Genomic DNA, 15905 nt, shown 5'->3' with positions numbered 1-15905 from the left:
CTTTTTTTTCTTTGAAAGAGACATTTTTTATTTTTAGCTTAAGTAAGCGTGGTAGAGCCAGTTAAATTCATCTTCGGACTTTGTTTAATTTTGAGCGACACTTATAGTCTGTGCCGATATCTTCAGGGTAGACGGTCGATGTCATCTGCAGTTGAAGAAATCCCGACATGACCATTCAGACCTTACGCCAGTGTCGTAGTGATTAAAGTTTCAACAGCGAGTGGCAGATAGTGTCAGCAATGGGTTTGAAAATTAAGTGGTGGTTAACCAGTTCTAAGTTCGAATTACAAGAAGACAGGGCACTCAGAGACAAACTCCATTTGCGCAGCCTTCAAGACCTTGTAGGTAATCACCTGCAAAGACAAACGCAGCTGACATCAGAATTGCACCACCGTATGAACACCTACTATGCGTCCATCGATATGGTGCTGACCGAGCTTCAGCCCAGGTTCAGAGAAGAAGAACAGGAAATAATCTGTGCTCTGGGAAATATCTGTCACAGTGAAACACCTAATGAAGAAAGCTTCTTTTGTGTTGCTAAATTTTACAAAATCGACGACGAAATTCTGGAAACCTAGCAGAACATGTACGCGAGTTTTCGTCGTGTGCGCAGATTAGGCCACACTGATGAATATTTCAGAGATGCTAAGGGTTATACACGAGAATGATCTATTTGATACGTTTCCAGAGTGTTCTAAAGTGGTACATATTCTTGCAGCGATACCTGCTACATCGTGATCCTCGGAACGGGCATTCAGTCCGTTCCACTGATTGAAGACTTACCTCTGTAGCACTATGGAGCAACAGCGTGTCAGTAACATCGCATTTATTAACAGTAAAAAGGGCATATGCCAGCTTTGTAGTCAACAATGGATCGTATCATTGATATCTTCAGCCGTCGAAATGGCAGAGACAGCTGTTTCTTTTAACGTGTTTTTGGGCTCATTTGATAGATTCATGTGTAAGAAATATTTATTTCACATGTAGGCCAATGTTAGTTTATCGTATGACCCTTGTTTCTCTTCGACTATTTCATAACAATTTGGGCAACTTGCAAGAATTTTTTGGGCGAGTAGTTCACTTCTTCCCCCTCCCCCGACAAAAAAATGGCCCCTACACCTATAATATCATTGGTTAGTTTGACCCGTCATTTAATATCATAGATACAGAAACAATTAACAAACTGCGGCAAGATAAAAGCTGTCAAACCCTTAGATGTTCAGGAGACTGTGCAGCGCCTGATATCATGTTTATTTGTTCTATGGTCTATTTCTGTACTCATACTTACATTGAGGCGGTGAGATATATTTTTATCTCCAAAATCTGTTTTTGTGTATCAATGGTACAAATTGCAGACTTGTGTTGTAAAGTTAAAATTAACAGCGATTTTTTTGTTTCTTTTTGGTCTGTTCTCGTAAGTGATGTTTCTATTAATTACCACTGTTTTATGCGTTTCATTTATCTACAAGACTTTAAGGTTTTTTTTTATCAGCGTAATGGTCACATCTGTTACTGTTTTCGGATAACGGAATTTATCTCTAAAATGTAAGCCTTCAATGCTACAGATTATTTTACACACAGTCTTATGTGCCGCTATCTCGCTGGAATGAGGCATAAAGAGCTGTATCAGACTGCAGCTTGTTGACTGAGCAAGCCTATTAAAAATGCAGACAGTCTTCGCGCAAGGTAAGAGTGTTATAGGAAATAATTTTGATGATGACCTTGTTCTTTTCCTGCCTACAAGAATGCACAGAAATGTTAATTGATATTTTTAGTTTGGCGGCGTTTCTCGAAAGTCTCTTTCAGAGATGGTCATGACAAATAAATTTATTTTTTATTGCATTTTTTAGATATTTCTGTACCTTAATCTTTCCGCGATCTCTATCATCATTAAGATTTTTCCACACACTGTTTCCAGTTGGTCTATGACAATGTACTATTCACGCTTTTAAATATTACAGATAACAGTGTTGTGACTATGACTATATAACTTTCATATATTCTTAACCATTTAACAGTGTTGTAATTAACAAACTGCGTCAGGATAAATGCGGTCAAGCCCTCTGGTGTTCAGGACGGCGTTTCTGCGAACTCTGAAGCACCTGATATCATGTTCATTTGTTCTATGGTCGATTACGGTATTCATGCATATATTGAGGCGGTGAAATATATTTTCGTCTCTAAAATCTGTTTTATTGTATTATTTGTACAAATTCCAGAACTGTGTCGGGAAGTTACAATCGAGAACGATATTTTTGTGTCTCTTGTTGGTATGTTCTCCGAAAGTGATGTTTCTATAATTACTACTATTTTAGGTTTTTCACTTATCGACAAGAGTTAATGTTTTTTTTTATCAGCGTGAGGGTCACATCTATTTTTTTTCGGAGAACGGAATTTATCTCTAGAATGTAAGCCTCGAATGCTTCAGATTATTTTTCACACAGTCTTATATGCTGCTATCTCGCACAGAGCACAGGTGTGGTGTCAACTTCCAAGGTTTAGAAAACAAAACCAAGTGAGAATATCTTTGCATATCTTTTGGTGATTGTAGTAAGCTAGGGCTAGAGTTGTGGCAGCAAGACATGTTACATAAAATAAGATTTTGGGATCCAAGATTCATGGTGCCTTCCACCCAGTTTGCTCAAGCCATTTCCCCAAACGTTCAAATACTTGTCTAACTTAGCATCTAATTAAACTGGCGTAATAACGTGTTTGATTTAGGAAATAGGTGACAGCACTCATTAGCTTGACTCCTTTCTCGAATATCACAGATAACAGTGTTTTAATCAGAAAAATGCAGCAGGAAAAGGCGGCCAAGCCCTTAGATGTTCAAAAAGGGTAATTGTGTCACTGTGGTACTGCTTCGGTGAGGAGTATTGAAAGATTATTTGGTTTTATCCACTGAACTGATAATGTAAATTGGCCAATTTAAAGAGTTTCGAAAGCATCTGCCACGTGAACCTTCATTACCTTTATCTTTTTTTTAATCCCATCTTTCCAGGGGCACCACGGTCACCACGGTCCCTTGACACCAGGCTCTCTGTTAGCTACATCTTTTCCTTGTTATCCTTGCGGCCCTGGGGCACCAGGAATTCTAGGCATTCCTGGTATGCCATCCGACCCCGAAATCCCAGGAAAGGAAATTCGAGAGCAAAAATTGGATATCTGGAAAGAAAAAAAATACTGATTGGGTGGAAAAAAAAAATAACAAAAGAAAACAGTTTCTGCACTATTCACGATTTCTCCTTTCTCTTCTTTAGATCCCAGCTCTCCTTTCACACCCCTGATTCCTGGCGATCCACTGCTGCCACGTGACCCTTCTTCACCTTCATCTCCTTTTATTCCCATTGTTCCAGTTGAACCATTTAATATAGTTATGCGTTTGTCTGGTTTAACCATTAAAGCTTTCAACGGCGCCAAGTGACCCTTAATTTCTTTTTCTCTTCTTGTTCCCGTCATCCCTCACGGTACCTTGACACCAGGCTCTTCCTTAGCTCCCTAGAAAAATACTCAAGTTGTTGACATAGTTCGGGAAATCACACGGAAAAAAATTATTCGAATTTCATTGAAGCGTCCTATCTTTCCTCGCAGATGTTCTGACCGAGTTTCATCAAAATCCGAAAAAGGTACACCATTAACTATTAATTTGTTTAAGTAGAGGTAAACTAGTGTGAAAACAAACCTCGAGTTTTTAACCTCTTAAAAATTCGTAGTTTACGCTCCTCGTTTAAGTTTGTGTCGATGCGGTCATGGCACCAACCAATGAGAGGCAATATTAAACTCATGGCAAAAAGGTCCATGAAAATTCGAGGGAAAGGTCTTCTTGTAATGAAAATGAATTGGTTAAATAGATTAAACGAAACCCAAAAGATTCACCAAGAGAAGCAGAGTGAGGTCAGACATTTTTCGTCATCAGAATCTTCTGCCTGCGATTTCTTTGGGCCTGGCTTTCTATTAGATTTGCCACAAGGTTACTTCTCTTTATGACCGTTTCATGGCGGCTCTTATTTCTCAATGTTTTGGGGAATGTGAAATTCACTTCTTTTGTGCGATACAATGCACAATTTAAGCTTACAAACAGAATATCTAGATTGTAGTCTAGCTGTTCTGGACGCCTTAGTTTATACACATCTTCTTCAAACATTTCTCAAAATCTTTTTACTGGAAGTCTTGGCTTTTTAGGATTTTTCCTGATGTTTTTGCCTTCGTCTTTCAAATTATTTGTTTCTTTGGCTTCATGATAAACTCCTGAATTTTTGTTTGGTTGAGGCAGAAATATAAATACCACTCACAAGGTTGGTGGTAACGAAGGAATTCCTCGCGTTAAAGTTTAGTGAATCAGAGCAAACATACAAACACACCTACCGGACCCATAAGCTTATCGTTCTTTGCTGTTTACAAGAAAGTTATGCGCCCGTAGAAGGGAAGGGAAGGGGAGGGAAGGGAAGGTGTGAGGCGCATCAATGGCGGCCACGCGGAGCTTTAGCACCGTCGCTTTATTGACTTTCTATGCTTTTACATTCCTATTTCTAACGCGAGGACCTATTCAAAATGGGTCTAAATGTTTGGTACGTAGGCCATTGGGGTTATTTTTGACGGGGACTGTATTTTCTGGTGATGCTGGTTTGATATTTGTCGTGAAGCTCGGCGGCAAATTTCGACTCGATTTGAGATCCGAGAGTTATTTCAAATCCAGTCTTCCAGTTACAAAGTGGACTAAACATGGATCTACTTCGCTTCACATTCCTGGCCACGACCCTCCGTTGGACATAACGGTGCAGTTTTGAAAGGCCGCTGTTGATTTTTCCTTTAATAGTCGCAAAATGACTGGGTTAGATTTCCGCACAGCTCCATACTTCATTACGCATACAGTGCTTGGATAATGAAAATAATGGCGTAAGATAGTCTCTGTGACTACGGCTTTGTTTTTTTTGTGTAGGACTCCTGCCACCATCAGAAACGTTGGTATTTGCTAAGTGGGAAAAATTAAAATTTTTTGAAATCTTTAAATTTGAAGTGTTTCCTTTCATTTTAAATTGACTTTGAGAGAGGTATTGTACAAAAATGAATCAGCTGACGCAAAAGGAGAAACGGAAACAGTCATTTCTGATGGTCATACTTTGCTAACCCTTTAACTCCCATGAGTGACCAAAACAGAGTTTCTCCTTACAATATCAATACAATATTAAGCAGAAAAGTGATGAGGATATATTCAAATATCAAGAAGCAATTGTTAGTTGATCCAATACCAAGTTCTCCAGACTCACATCACAAGATTTATATGGCAGACAGTAAGGAGAATTACTAATGAGATCTTGAGAGTGAAAACATTAACCAAAAAGTTGACAAATGAAGATCAAACCTCTTACTTGTATCAGTCCTACAGATGAATTTTATGTCAGAAACGAGTCAGAAAGACGCCTAGAAAGAAGAAAACAAGAACAAGAAAACACAAATAAACAGCAGAGTATAGAACCATAAATTTTGAGGATGCCTGCTGGGGTATCCTGGCCTCAATATTTAACCAGCTTTGCAGTCAGTTCAGCAACTTGCCTGGCAGGAAGTTAAGAGGTGCACTTGTACTACAGACCAAATCTGGTGAGAATGTTTTGTTGTGTTTATTTTTATGATTCATGAACATAGAAGAAAGAAGATCCTGACTAGAAAACTACCCTTTGATTTAGCTACATTTCAGAAAAGCTTCCTTTCTAATTTTAATTCTGAAAGATGAGCTGAGTTATATTTGTTTGTTTGCAGTCTACAAACTTGACTCTTTATTCTCAAGATTTGTTTTTTATTCTCCCTAGCTGCTATATGTAACATTTGTTATAAAGCCCAGAGAATTAAGACTTGTATCTTGTGTCTGATAAGTTAAAGTATTCTTACTACTTGCTTGCTGAATGTTGCAGTGGAATTATGAAGAGAAATTTCTTTGTTTTCAATCAATCGCTTTTTGGAATTGATGGTAGGTTTCACTGACTGTCAATAATTAACTAGAGCAGCCCCTTTTAGGTGAAGCTCTTTGTTAGCCAAATTTTTTCCACTTACAGGCATGAAAACCCAGATCAAAAGGGGGCAAACTTGTTATGAAAAAGTTTTGATTCTGTCAAATGTAGCTTATTTCAAGTTGTCATTCATGAAGTACACAATCAGCTTCCAGCTGAATTCTCCTCTGCCCTATGTTACAAAAAGTGACTAAGGACTGGGAATGAGTAAGGATTAAAAAGGAAAATGGGAATAATATGTTTTATTAAACTACCTAATTTGATTCAGAATTGATGAATGAAATCAAGTATAGGACAGTACAAAGAGTTTAAACAAAGGGATTTTATTTTATAGTCATGAATTCTTATGGAGAAAATATATTTCCATGAAAAGAGACTGGTGTTTACAATCTAATTGAAAAATATTGAGTGAGTTGTGAGATTCTATGGTAAATATTTTTCTCAATTTGTGATCAAACAAGAAATCTTTTGTCTTCATTTAATGTTTAAAAAGGTTTCAAAACTATTTTTCAAGATACTGAGAAAAAGATGATAGAAATAATGGAAAAAAGTGAAAGATCATATCTGGTTTGTAATGTAACCAAAAATACTAAGAAGCACATACAGTTGTATCACTAATGATTAAAGAAACTACCATTTTGTGGACTAACGCATGTCACAGTTTTAATGTAATAAAGAGACAAACTTAAAACAATTCAGTAAAAAACTTTAAGGAGGAGACGAAGGTATCTACCGGTACATAGCATAAAATAAAAACTACCTAGAAAAGTACATGTAATTGGAAAGAAGCAGAAGGTTTAAATTGGAACAAAGGAATCCTCATAACACTATCGGGGCAAAAAAGTACTTATGACAAACAGTAACTTCAATTTTTGGGTGTTATGAAAAATATGACATCTAAAAAATGGATGAACGAAAAAGAGAATATTCTACTCCAGTCCTTTGGTGAAGACGACAGGACTGATTAGGACTGGGCTCTAGAGACTTCTTCTATCATTATCCGGGATACTGAGTTCCATCCAATGAAAGCATTACCCAGTGTATTACTGGGACACTTTCCTACCCATAACTCCACAGTAACCCTGCCCTGTGAAATGTTTTCACAGTATCCCTCAAATGATCTGTGATGAAGCAGCTCAGGACTCCCAGATGGCCAGGTGTTGTACACAACAGCCTCAATTGTCATTGGTCCACTGCATTCATTTCCATTAAACTTGAAGAACCACCGGTTGCATTTAGTTGAAATGCCATAAACTCTCGTATTTCCCTGGAATGACGTTGTAGAGATATCCGTTAAAGAAAACTCTTTGCAGCAATGTTCTACTTTCTCTTTCAAAACTAATGATTGACGAGGGATTTGTTTTGCACTTAGCTCGGCAGATATGAGTGGTAAACTGAGGTATGGCAAACGAACACGTCATGAAGTACATGCGATTTTGTAGTAAATAATCGTGGATAAAGCTTGCTGAAGAGTACCTCACATGGGTCTTTGTCAGCGCCAGCTTGAGGATTCTGTTGTTGAGGACTGGTGGTTGTTTCCACGGAACTTACTCCTGTTTTGGATGAGAAAAATAACGAAGCAGCGAGGATCAGAAGCTTCGCCATACTTCGATGGTTGCTTCGCGCGAATACTTTGTGCTCGCTGTAAAATGTCTCCTTATGTACATGCCTATTGATTTATATCCTGCTGAATTTCATTTAATGCAAACTGTCAGTTCTCCTGTTAAAATAACAATCGTAATAAAGAAGCCTGGAGCTAAATGATAAGGATGTCTGAAACTACTCGAACCCACACACCGGGTAAACAACTTGACTGTGATATCCTTATCAGTTCACTAATGAAGCACGTACTGACAAACAAAATGTTTCACTCAGATTCAGAGAAATTACGCAGGAAAATCTGGGCCACAAAATCTACCTACTCTGATCAAACGAGAAATATTGAGAAGGAAAGTTCGATATGGTCTGTGATATAATGTTCATTTGTCTTTAGCTCGATCTCGGTATTCATGTTATTGGATCCATTCTAAAATAGTACAGACATTTTTAAAAATGTTAACTTATCATGAGGTGGTGTGTTTAAAATCTGTCGACATTTAATGATGGTACAAATTACAGTCCCGTCTCAATGATATCAAATTTAACTGAAACTATAATGTGTTTGATTGAAGAAACAGGTGATAGCACCCATGAGCGTTCGGGCCGGGGGGAGCTGAGGGCAGCCACCGTCCTCCCCTCTCCTTCCCTTCCCAAATTTTGGGGGACTCAGATTTTTTGGGCAGCAACAGAAATTTTGGCAAAACAAATTTTTACAAAAGTTTCCATGTTTCGTTTCGTCTTTTTTTCTTTCAAAGCAATGTTTTTTTATTTTAAGCTTAAGTAGACGTAGTAAAGTCAGTTAAATTCATCTTCGGACTGCGAGTGTTGAGAGTAAATCTGAACAACACTTATAGTCTGTGCCGATATCTTCAGGGAAGATTCAACAGCGTATGGCAAATACTGTTAGCAATGGGTCTGAAAATTAAGAGGTGGTTAACCGGTTCTCAGTTTGAATTGCGAGAAGCCAGGGCACTCTGAGAAACGCCATCGCGTAGCCCTCAAGACCTTATAGGTGATCACGTGCAAAACCAAACGCAGCTGACATCGGGATCGCACCAACGTATGAACACTCACTTTGCGTCCATCGACATGGTGCTGTCCGAGCTTGAGCTCAGGTTTAGTAGAAATAATCTGTGTGTTGGGAATATCTGTCACAGTGAAACACCTGATAAAGAAAGCTTCTTCGGCGACGCCAAATCTTACAAAATCGGCGGCGAAATTCTGGAAGCTGAGAAGAAAGTGTACGCGAGATTTCGTCTTGTGCGCGGATTAGGCCACAAATGATGACTGTTTCAGAGATGCCAAGGGTAATGCACGAGAATAATTTATTTGATACGTTTCCAGAGTGTTCTAAGGTGGTACATATTCTTGCAGTGATACCTGTTGCATCGTGTTCCACAGAACGATCATCAAGTCCGTTGCGCTGATTGAGAACTTACCTCTGTAGCACTATGGAGCAACAACGTGTCAGTAACATCGCACTTATTTACGTAACCTTGAAAGGCATATGCCAACCCTGTAGTAAAAAACGAATCGTATCACTGATATCTTCAGCCGTCGAAATGACAGAGACAGCTACATATTTCTTTTAACACGTGTTATGGACTCATATGATAGATTCATAGGAAAGAATATATACATTTTGTATGTTGGCCTATGTTAGTTTATCTCTCCTCCCCCCCTGGAAAAAAATGGCCCGTACCGGCACCCATGATAGCATTGGTTTGTTTGACCCACTATTAAGAATGGCTGCCTGTCAGGATCGAGAATTGTCCGTCAACGACCATTTTGGTGAATTGCTCATATTTTGCTCAAAGATACCCTTTGATAAACTATTTTCAAAAATCATGTTTTTAAGTTTCAGCGATTATTAAATTTTCATAAATTTGCGAAAATCTGAAAACGCGGTTTTCAGGCTTCCGGAGCTCAGGCTCGCGGCATGATGCACAGTCAAAAATTAACTGCAAAAGCCAAGCCCCGTTTAAGGATGAAAATGAAATCAATCAACACCAATTTTCACACGATATTAGGACAGCTATTCTCATTCAATTCTAGTGAGTGATTTTTTTTGGGCAGATCGATTTTGGGATTACTTAAGCCCTTGAAAGAACATCCTCACAGACCGCGTAAAATGGCAGCGAAAAACGGGTGATATTTCACGCGAAAAAAATGTACCTGGTACCACATATTTTAGATTTTCAACAACATATTCGTGAAATATTGCTATTTTCCATTCACTGTGGAAAGTGTAATGCTCGGAATCGCATTGCTTCCCTTCGAAAATGGCAGAAGTGTTTGTGACTTGAGCGAGCAAAACGATGCAAAGTGTGTAAACAAACAACACGGTAATTTAATCATATCGAGTTGTTAAATCTCCAAATTAAATCCGGCCTCTGCTGTGTCGGTTTGTAGCTCGGAAAATGTAAAGGGACAAGTAAATTATTCCGTAAGATATTTGAAAAGGTTCTACAAAAAATTTTTTGGCTAAAAATCTGCAAGTGAAGTACATATTACATTAGCACCAACTCACATTCAAGTAATGCAAAAGATACATTCGAGAGAAGCTACTCAGTAGATAAGTACTTGATTCCATGCTGATAAATTAGATATTTTTTTTATCTTTTACTTTGAGAACTCATTTTCTGTAGGTTTAAATACATGGAAAGGCGACTTTTGACCTTCAAAGTAATTAAATGCAAGGCGACAGTTCTTGTTATCCTTGTGATTATCAATGTCACGCAACGTAACGCCATTGGAAACGTGTCGGGGGTGCTGAAACATACCCGCGTAGAAACCGCAAATGAAATAATTATGTCGTTAAATTATAGAAAGAAATCCCGCATTTCAAAATGAGCGGAAAGGAATGTAGGTTGAATACTCTCACGTCTGTCAGTTTGCATGTGTCGGCTACCAGATGAGTAAACTTCATTACCGATGTGAAGACCAGAAAAGGAAAGTGAGGGTCAATATTGGCATGATTAAAAGAAAAACAGAACAAAACGAAAGAACTTCTAATTACTCTACGAGCTTTAAAAATGAGATAACTAATAACTGACGATTAGGAACGAGTCACCGTTAATTCGTTTCTTCCTCACTTTTCTATTCTGCTAAACTAAAGAGAAAGTCAGCATCACGATGACTTTTGGCAAGTACATTTGCTGACAGTCTCTTTCAGTAGAGCCAAGTACGGGGCCTTTTTACGCATGGGCTTTGATGGTATATCGAGGCCAAGGTCTTCACACATGTGCTGCAGCATGGGTAGCTTCAAGATCTTCAAAGAGTCATTTAGCGCCATTTCACAAAGATCGTACTGATCGTAGATCAGGGGATGGTCAAGTTGTATTGACGCAACAGTCTCCTTTGCTTCGCTAAAATTACTCTCCTCTTGAGCTGCTCGGATATCAGCCTCATCAGGATCTCTCTGGCGTACTAAGGCACTCTGTCTTGAGAAGAAGGAGGTGATCTGGGTGGTTGTGAGGAATTCCGATGACTGGAATAGTCGTGCACCATCGGTGCCCCGGGCACGACGCATTTCTCGAGCAACTACCTCTGCGTCAAGCTTGTGGCCTGTCGTCTGCCCTATTCGAAATTTAGATAAAAGGTACGACTTTTGCTTTTCACTGAACCTGTAAGCCTTCCTTACTACTCTAAGAGCCCATCCTTCTTTCAGAGAAACACGAGAATCTTCCTGTCGTACAGGGGCTTGAAGCGATGGCAGCTTTCCCACACCTTCCTCCAAATACGATTTGTAGCCAAAAAGAATTTTTTTCTGGTACCCTGGTACATTTTTCAAGTGACAAGTGCTTTTCTAAGGCTAAAAGCCTTTGAAAAACACGAGTGAAGCCGTCTTGAGGACATGAATACACCCCTGCTGCCTGGCCACGTTCTATGGAAGCTGTCTCTTCAGCCACATTTTCTTCCCCTGACGATTTGTGGGGGATACTTTTATAGGAACGGAAATCTCCTGCAGAAAATGATGGCTGCAGAATCCCTTGTCCAGGACCTTCAAAAAATATAAGAGAAATATAAATATGACAGCCACACAGCTAAGAAATAATTATCTTGCATCAACGCGTAACCCTCAAAGGCAGCCCACGACAGAATACCGTGTACCCCTTTTTCTTGTGTTTTGTTTGTTTGAGTAGCGTTTTGTAAACATTTAACCTCTTATGGAAAGTCTTTTATGATGCATTGCGATAAAATTTTTCCCTTATTAATAGAAACCTTACAGAACAGACTGTCATAAACTAGCAGAAAGGCCTGGGCTCATTCAAGAACCATTAACTCACCAGAAGAGGATTTTTCTATTTTGATCACTTTCATTTGGCCGACGGAGTATGCGCGCCAACAGGAAATAGAGCCCACTGAACTAAACTCAAAGTTGTTCAACTTGGTGATTCCTGTAATGGTTTGAACATCGTCTGGCGTTTCTTCGATGGTATCCAGAGAAACCACTCGTACACCTCCCAAACCGCCATGGGATAACAAAGCTTCCTTCAGGTCGCTGGCGGTGCAGACATCATGGCCTTCATTAATAAACGCCCTAATGTGGCTTTTACAGCTCGCAGCTAGTCGATCTGCAGCCCCTTTCCCGCCTTGCGGGTCGCTGAAATCAACGCGGACTATCTTCACTCCGGTGTTCGCTGAAATTTCTTGGCACTTCGTTAACGTGCGGGAGGAGTGGTAGCAGCCGGCGTTATCTTGCCTGAAGTAGGCTTTGTTGATTTCAGGATACTCTTGCTTCAATGTGGCTAGAACATGTTGCATAATCGCGGTAACAGCAGAACTTCCTTGGGTACAGAACTGAATGACATGGATAAAGGCTTGCCTCTGTAGCACACCCTCTATTCGTCTGTATACCACAGATATGTGCCAAGAAATACCCCGCTTACCAAACCAGTCTGTCTGTGACTCGCGGTATCTCTGAGGCAAGAACTTCATGGCCCAGTCATTTACAATGAATACTGTTCCAGAATTAAGGGCATCGATGACGTCCAAACGAGCCTGATCTTGATGGGTCGACCTCAGCAAATGGCACTTCCATGACTGGATGGCAAGCGTAGCAGAGCTAACGAGAAACAAAGCTTCGTCTTTGTCTTCTTCTGTGGTAAAAGATGCTTCATCGACCGCAGTAGATATGTCGTTCAGGGTCGAATGCAAGCTTTCACATTGGTCATAGAGCTCGTCATGGTTGTGTTTGCATTGCTGCCGCAGGTCAGAATCTTCGGTGTCACTCAGAGCAAATACACTGCAATGACTTGCAACGGGAGAAGAAGAGCTCACGTGAACCTGAGTGAAAATAGGAAACACAGCTTAACACAAAGCATGGATCACCATGTTACTGCAACATTAACGACAAAAAAATATATGCAATATGTATGCTTCATGTTATCTAAATCGAATAACCTCAATAATCTGAGAAGATAAAATCTATTACAAGCATAATTTATACTGATAAAAAACGAATACCAAGAGCAAAAACCGACGTATATTTCCCAGTCAGGGTGGACCTGTCATCGGAACGGTTTTTTCGTGCTATACTTCCATCCATTTGTGAAATAAGATCACCCTGCTTGAAAAACATAATCCAATTTTCTTGGAACTCTTGACACTTTCGGTTGCTTACCTTGAAATCACCCTTCAGGTAGAATTTGGCCACCTTTAATGATTTCACGTATCGCACTTGCCACTCCTTTCCAAGACCAAGCTCCCCCAATTGAAGAACCAAGCCTTCTAGTTCATCGAACGCACGCGCCCCGTCTGCTGCAAAATAGTCAAGGCCTTGGAGAGACTTTCTGGTCGAGGCCTTGCATTCATTTAGAACACGCAGCATCGTCCGCTCGCTGAACGCCTTAAATCCAGTCTCTTTGCAGTACTGGGTATACTGACGCACTATCCTTTGCGGTATCATGGTGCGAATAACATTGGGTACTTCAACCAGTTGTCCAGAGGAGAGCTTCAGTGTTTTTTGTCCAAATGGCAGATCTTGCACCAAATGGGGGCTTGTTATATAAAATAAGAAGTGATCCAGTTGTCTTGGGTCGACTCTTATCTTTGATGAAGGCTGGGGGGTCACTGAAGCGCCGCTTCCGTGCTGAAGACGATGCAGATTAGCTATGGTAAAACGATATCTACTTAAGCCAGGTATGAATCTCGAGATATTATTATAATTGGAAACGCCACACATCATCGAAAGAATTTGCCGTCTTGTGTCCCACCCATGGGCTTTGTCATATGCCTCAGCTAAGACCTGGAGGTAGCATTTGGAAGTTTCGGAGAGTTCGTCCAGCCCGAGTGCTTCGTTCATGGCAGGATAAGAGACGACTGCTTGCCAAAGAGAACCTGCACAATTGGGTGTTAGGTCGTGGAGCACAGAAGAAAAAAATCTCTGCGGTTCGTCTAGTATACCGAAGCTTAGTGCTGTCACTGGCCTTTTCCCACTCAACCCAAGGTTGAGAGACAGGTTCAATGTTTTTGGACACCAGATACTCGTTCAACTTTTCACAGGAATTTGGCTTTGAGGTGATGCTCTCTTCACTCGTTGAGGAGACGAGGCTTGCAGTATCGGGACTGAGAAACGTCTCGTCATCCTTCAACCCCTGGGATGACATTTCCAGAAACATCAAGTCCTACTCTAGACCATCAGAAGATGACTCACTGTCAGCACTTGATTCCTCTCCTGGACGGTCTGTTTCCATCTCATGAACCTACGAAAAGGTTTGCTCTATAAGCATCAAATCTCTAAAACCGATTTCTTTGTATATGTTTGTAGGGAATCAGTTTCGGGTAATAAAAAATCTCAGCAGCACCAGGTACTGTTGCGGGACATCCAGAAAACAAACAAATGTGGGACAGGAATTAACCTACCAAAGTGCGGCATAGCACCCCTCCCCTTCCCCACCCCTCAAATAAAAAAAAGTGACCGAAAAGCAGTGAGTTTTACTGGTCAACGAAGGAGCCTTGTCCCAGATTAACAACTGTGTTTGTCACGCTGTGTTTGTGTTTGTCACGTGTTTTTTCTTCCTCGATTTTTTTTCCAATTTCTATGCTCTTCTAAAAATGACTCTTTTCCTTTTGAAAAACAAGATTGAGATCATCAATTCATATTTGAAGCTTACCATTGTCTGTTGTTCGGGTATCTGCACCACTCGAGGCTCTTTAGGGGTAGACACAGTACTTGCTCCAGCGCCCTCCGCCGGCGACTGTTCATCTGCAACTTGCCTGCAGATAAACTCGTCGCATCGCCTACAAATTGCTTTTATTAAAAAAAAAGCAAAGTAAATAACTCATATCAATTACTATTTCTAGGTATAAAGTAATCAATCTGTCATCAATCAATGGATTATCAGCTACTCAGACGAGAAAAAAACGTTGGCAATATAAATTGCAAAGTTTCCTCACAAATAAAAAATTTGCTAGCTTGAGAAAGCTGAAACTTATAGTGCTTTTTTTTTGTGTAAGGTATTATAAATAAACGTGAGAAAAAGCAATTTCATGAGAACATTTATCAACAGAAGCAATTCAACTTACGCGACCCAACTGGAACTAAGGTGTTGGTGTTGCAAAAAATATACATCGATTTTCGGCTATCCACACGGTTGCTTCCTTTGGCACTTGAGGACTTATGTGTCGCTAGATCCTTGGGAATTGCACAAAGGGTTTTCCTAGTCCTCCAACGTATGCCAAAGTCTGCCCTATGGCGTGGGCAAATAGTCAGGGTAAGATGTATTTGCTCAAATGAGAAAACACCTGTAAAAAATATAACACCAATTAAATCTGTTGCAGCACTCATTCATAAGCACAATAAGGTTACCTGAAAACACACAAAATCAATATTTACTGGCTCTGGCTAATAGCAGCTTCATTTCAGTTCTAGAACCTTCATCTGCACTCAGTCCAAGAGTCGATAGATGTCCAGTTACATCTTTCGTGCAATCCTCGAGTGAAATGCATTCCACCTGACCAGGATAATCAGGAGATCGCCCGCAAGGGGTCACCTTACCAACTAGCGTTATATAGCTACAGAGAGCCATAGAATGACAAGAAATAATAACTTCTGATGAGAGCACATATGAAAGCTCAAGACTCGTCCGTGAAATAACTTTCCTTAGATCTGTTACGAAATTTCAACCATTTGCGTAAGAGCTTCTTGGGCAGTGATGACGTGACAGGCTTTACCACGAGAGAAAATTGTGTTTGAATTACAGCATCTTGGTCAAGATGGTGCGAGATGTTGGAAGCTCAATGAAAATACATCTGAGATTGAAGTATAATAGTGTTATCGTGTAGTTATCAGACCTT

The 15905-nt window shown here is 40.0% G+C and overlaps 1 protein-coding gene and 1 pseudogene across 2 annotated transcripts; both read right to left on the bottom strand.

Moving 5' to 3' along the window:
- Positions 1 to 9671: 9671 nt before the first annotated feature.
- LOC149044954 (uncharacterized) lies at positions 9672 to 14212 on the bottom strand (annotated as a pseudogene). The gene is made up of 3 exons (XR_016186796.1): positions 13231 to 14212; positions 11894 to 12893; positions 9672 to 11607 (listed from the first exon to the last, which is right to left on the bottom strand). The product of XR_016186796.1 is annotated as an uncharacterized LOC149044954 (transcript).
- A 21-nt stretch (positions 14213 to 14233) lies between these two features.
- LOC149044953 (uncharacterized) lies at positions 14234 to 15637 on the bottom strand. The gene is made up of 4 exons (XM_089207713.1): positions 15445 to 15637; positions 15135 to 15353; positions 14723 to 14859; positions 14234 to 14311 (listed from the first exon to the last, which is right to left on the bottom strand). The coding sequence occupies exons 1-4, from the start codon at positions 15635 to 15637 to the stop codon at positions 14234 to 14236; spliced, it is 627 nt and encodes a 208-aa protein (XP_089063839.1).
- Between the last annotated feature and the right edge of the window lie 268 nt (positions 15638 to 15905).

Source organism: Pocillopora damicornis, chromosome 5 (genome assembly GCF_964200805.1).
Source record: "Pocillopora damicornis chromosome 5, jaPocDami1.2, whole genome shotgun sequence".
Lineage (NCBI taxonomy): Eukaryota > Metazoa > Cnidaria > Anthozoa > Scleractinia > Pocilloporidae > Pocillopora > Pocillopora damicornis.
The sequence above is the reverse complement of the archived record's forward strand: the minus strand, read 5'-3'. Positions and strand labels throughout refer to the sequence as shown.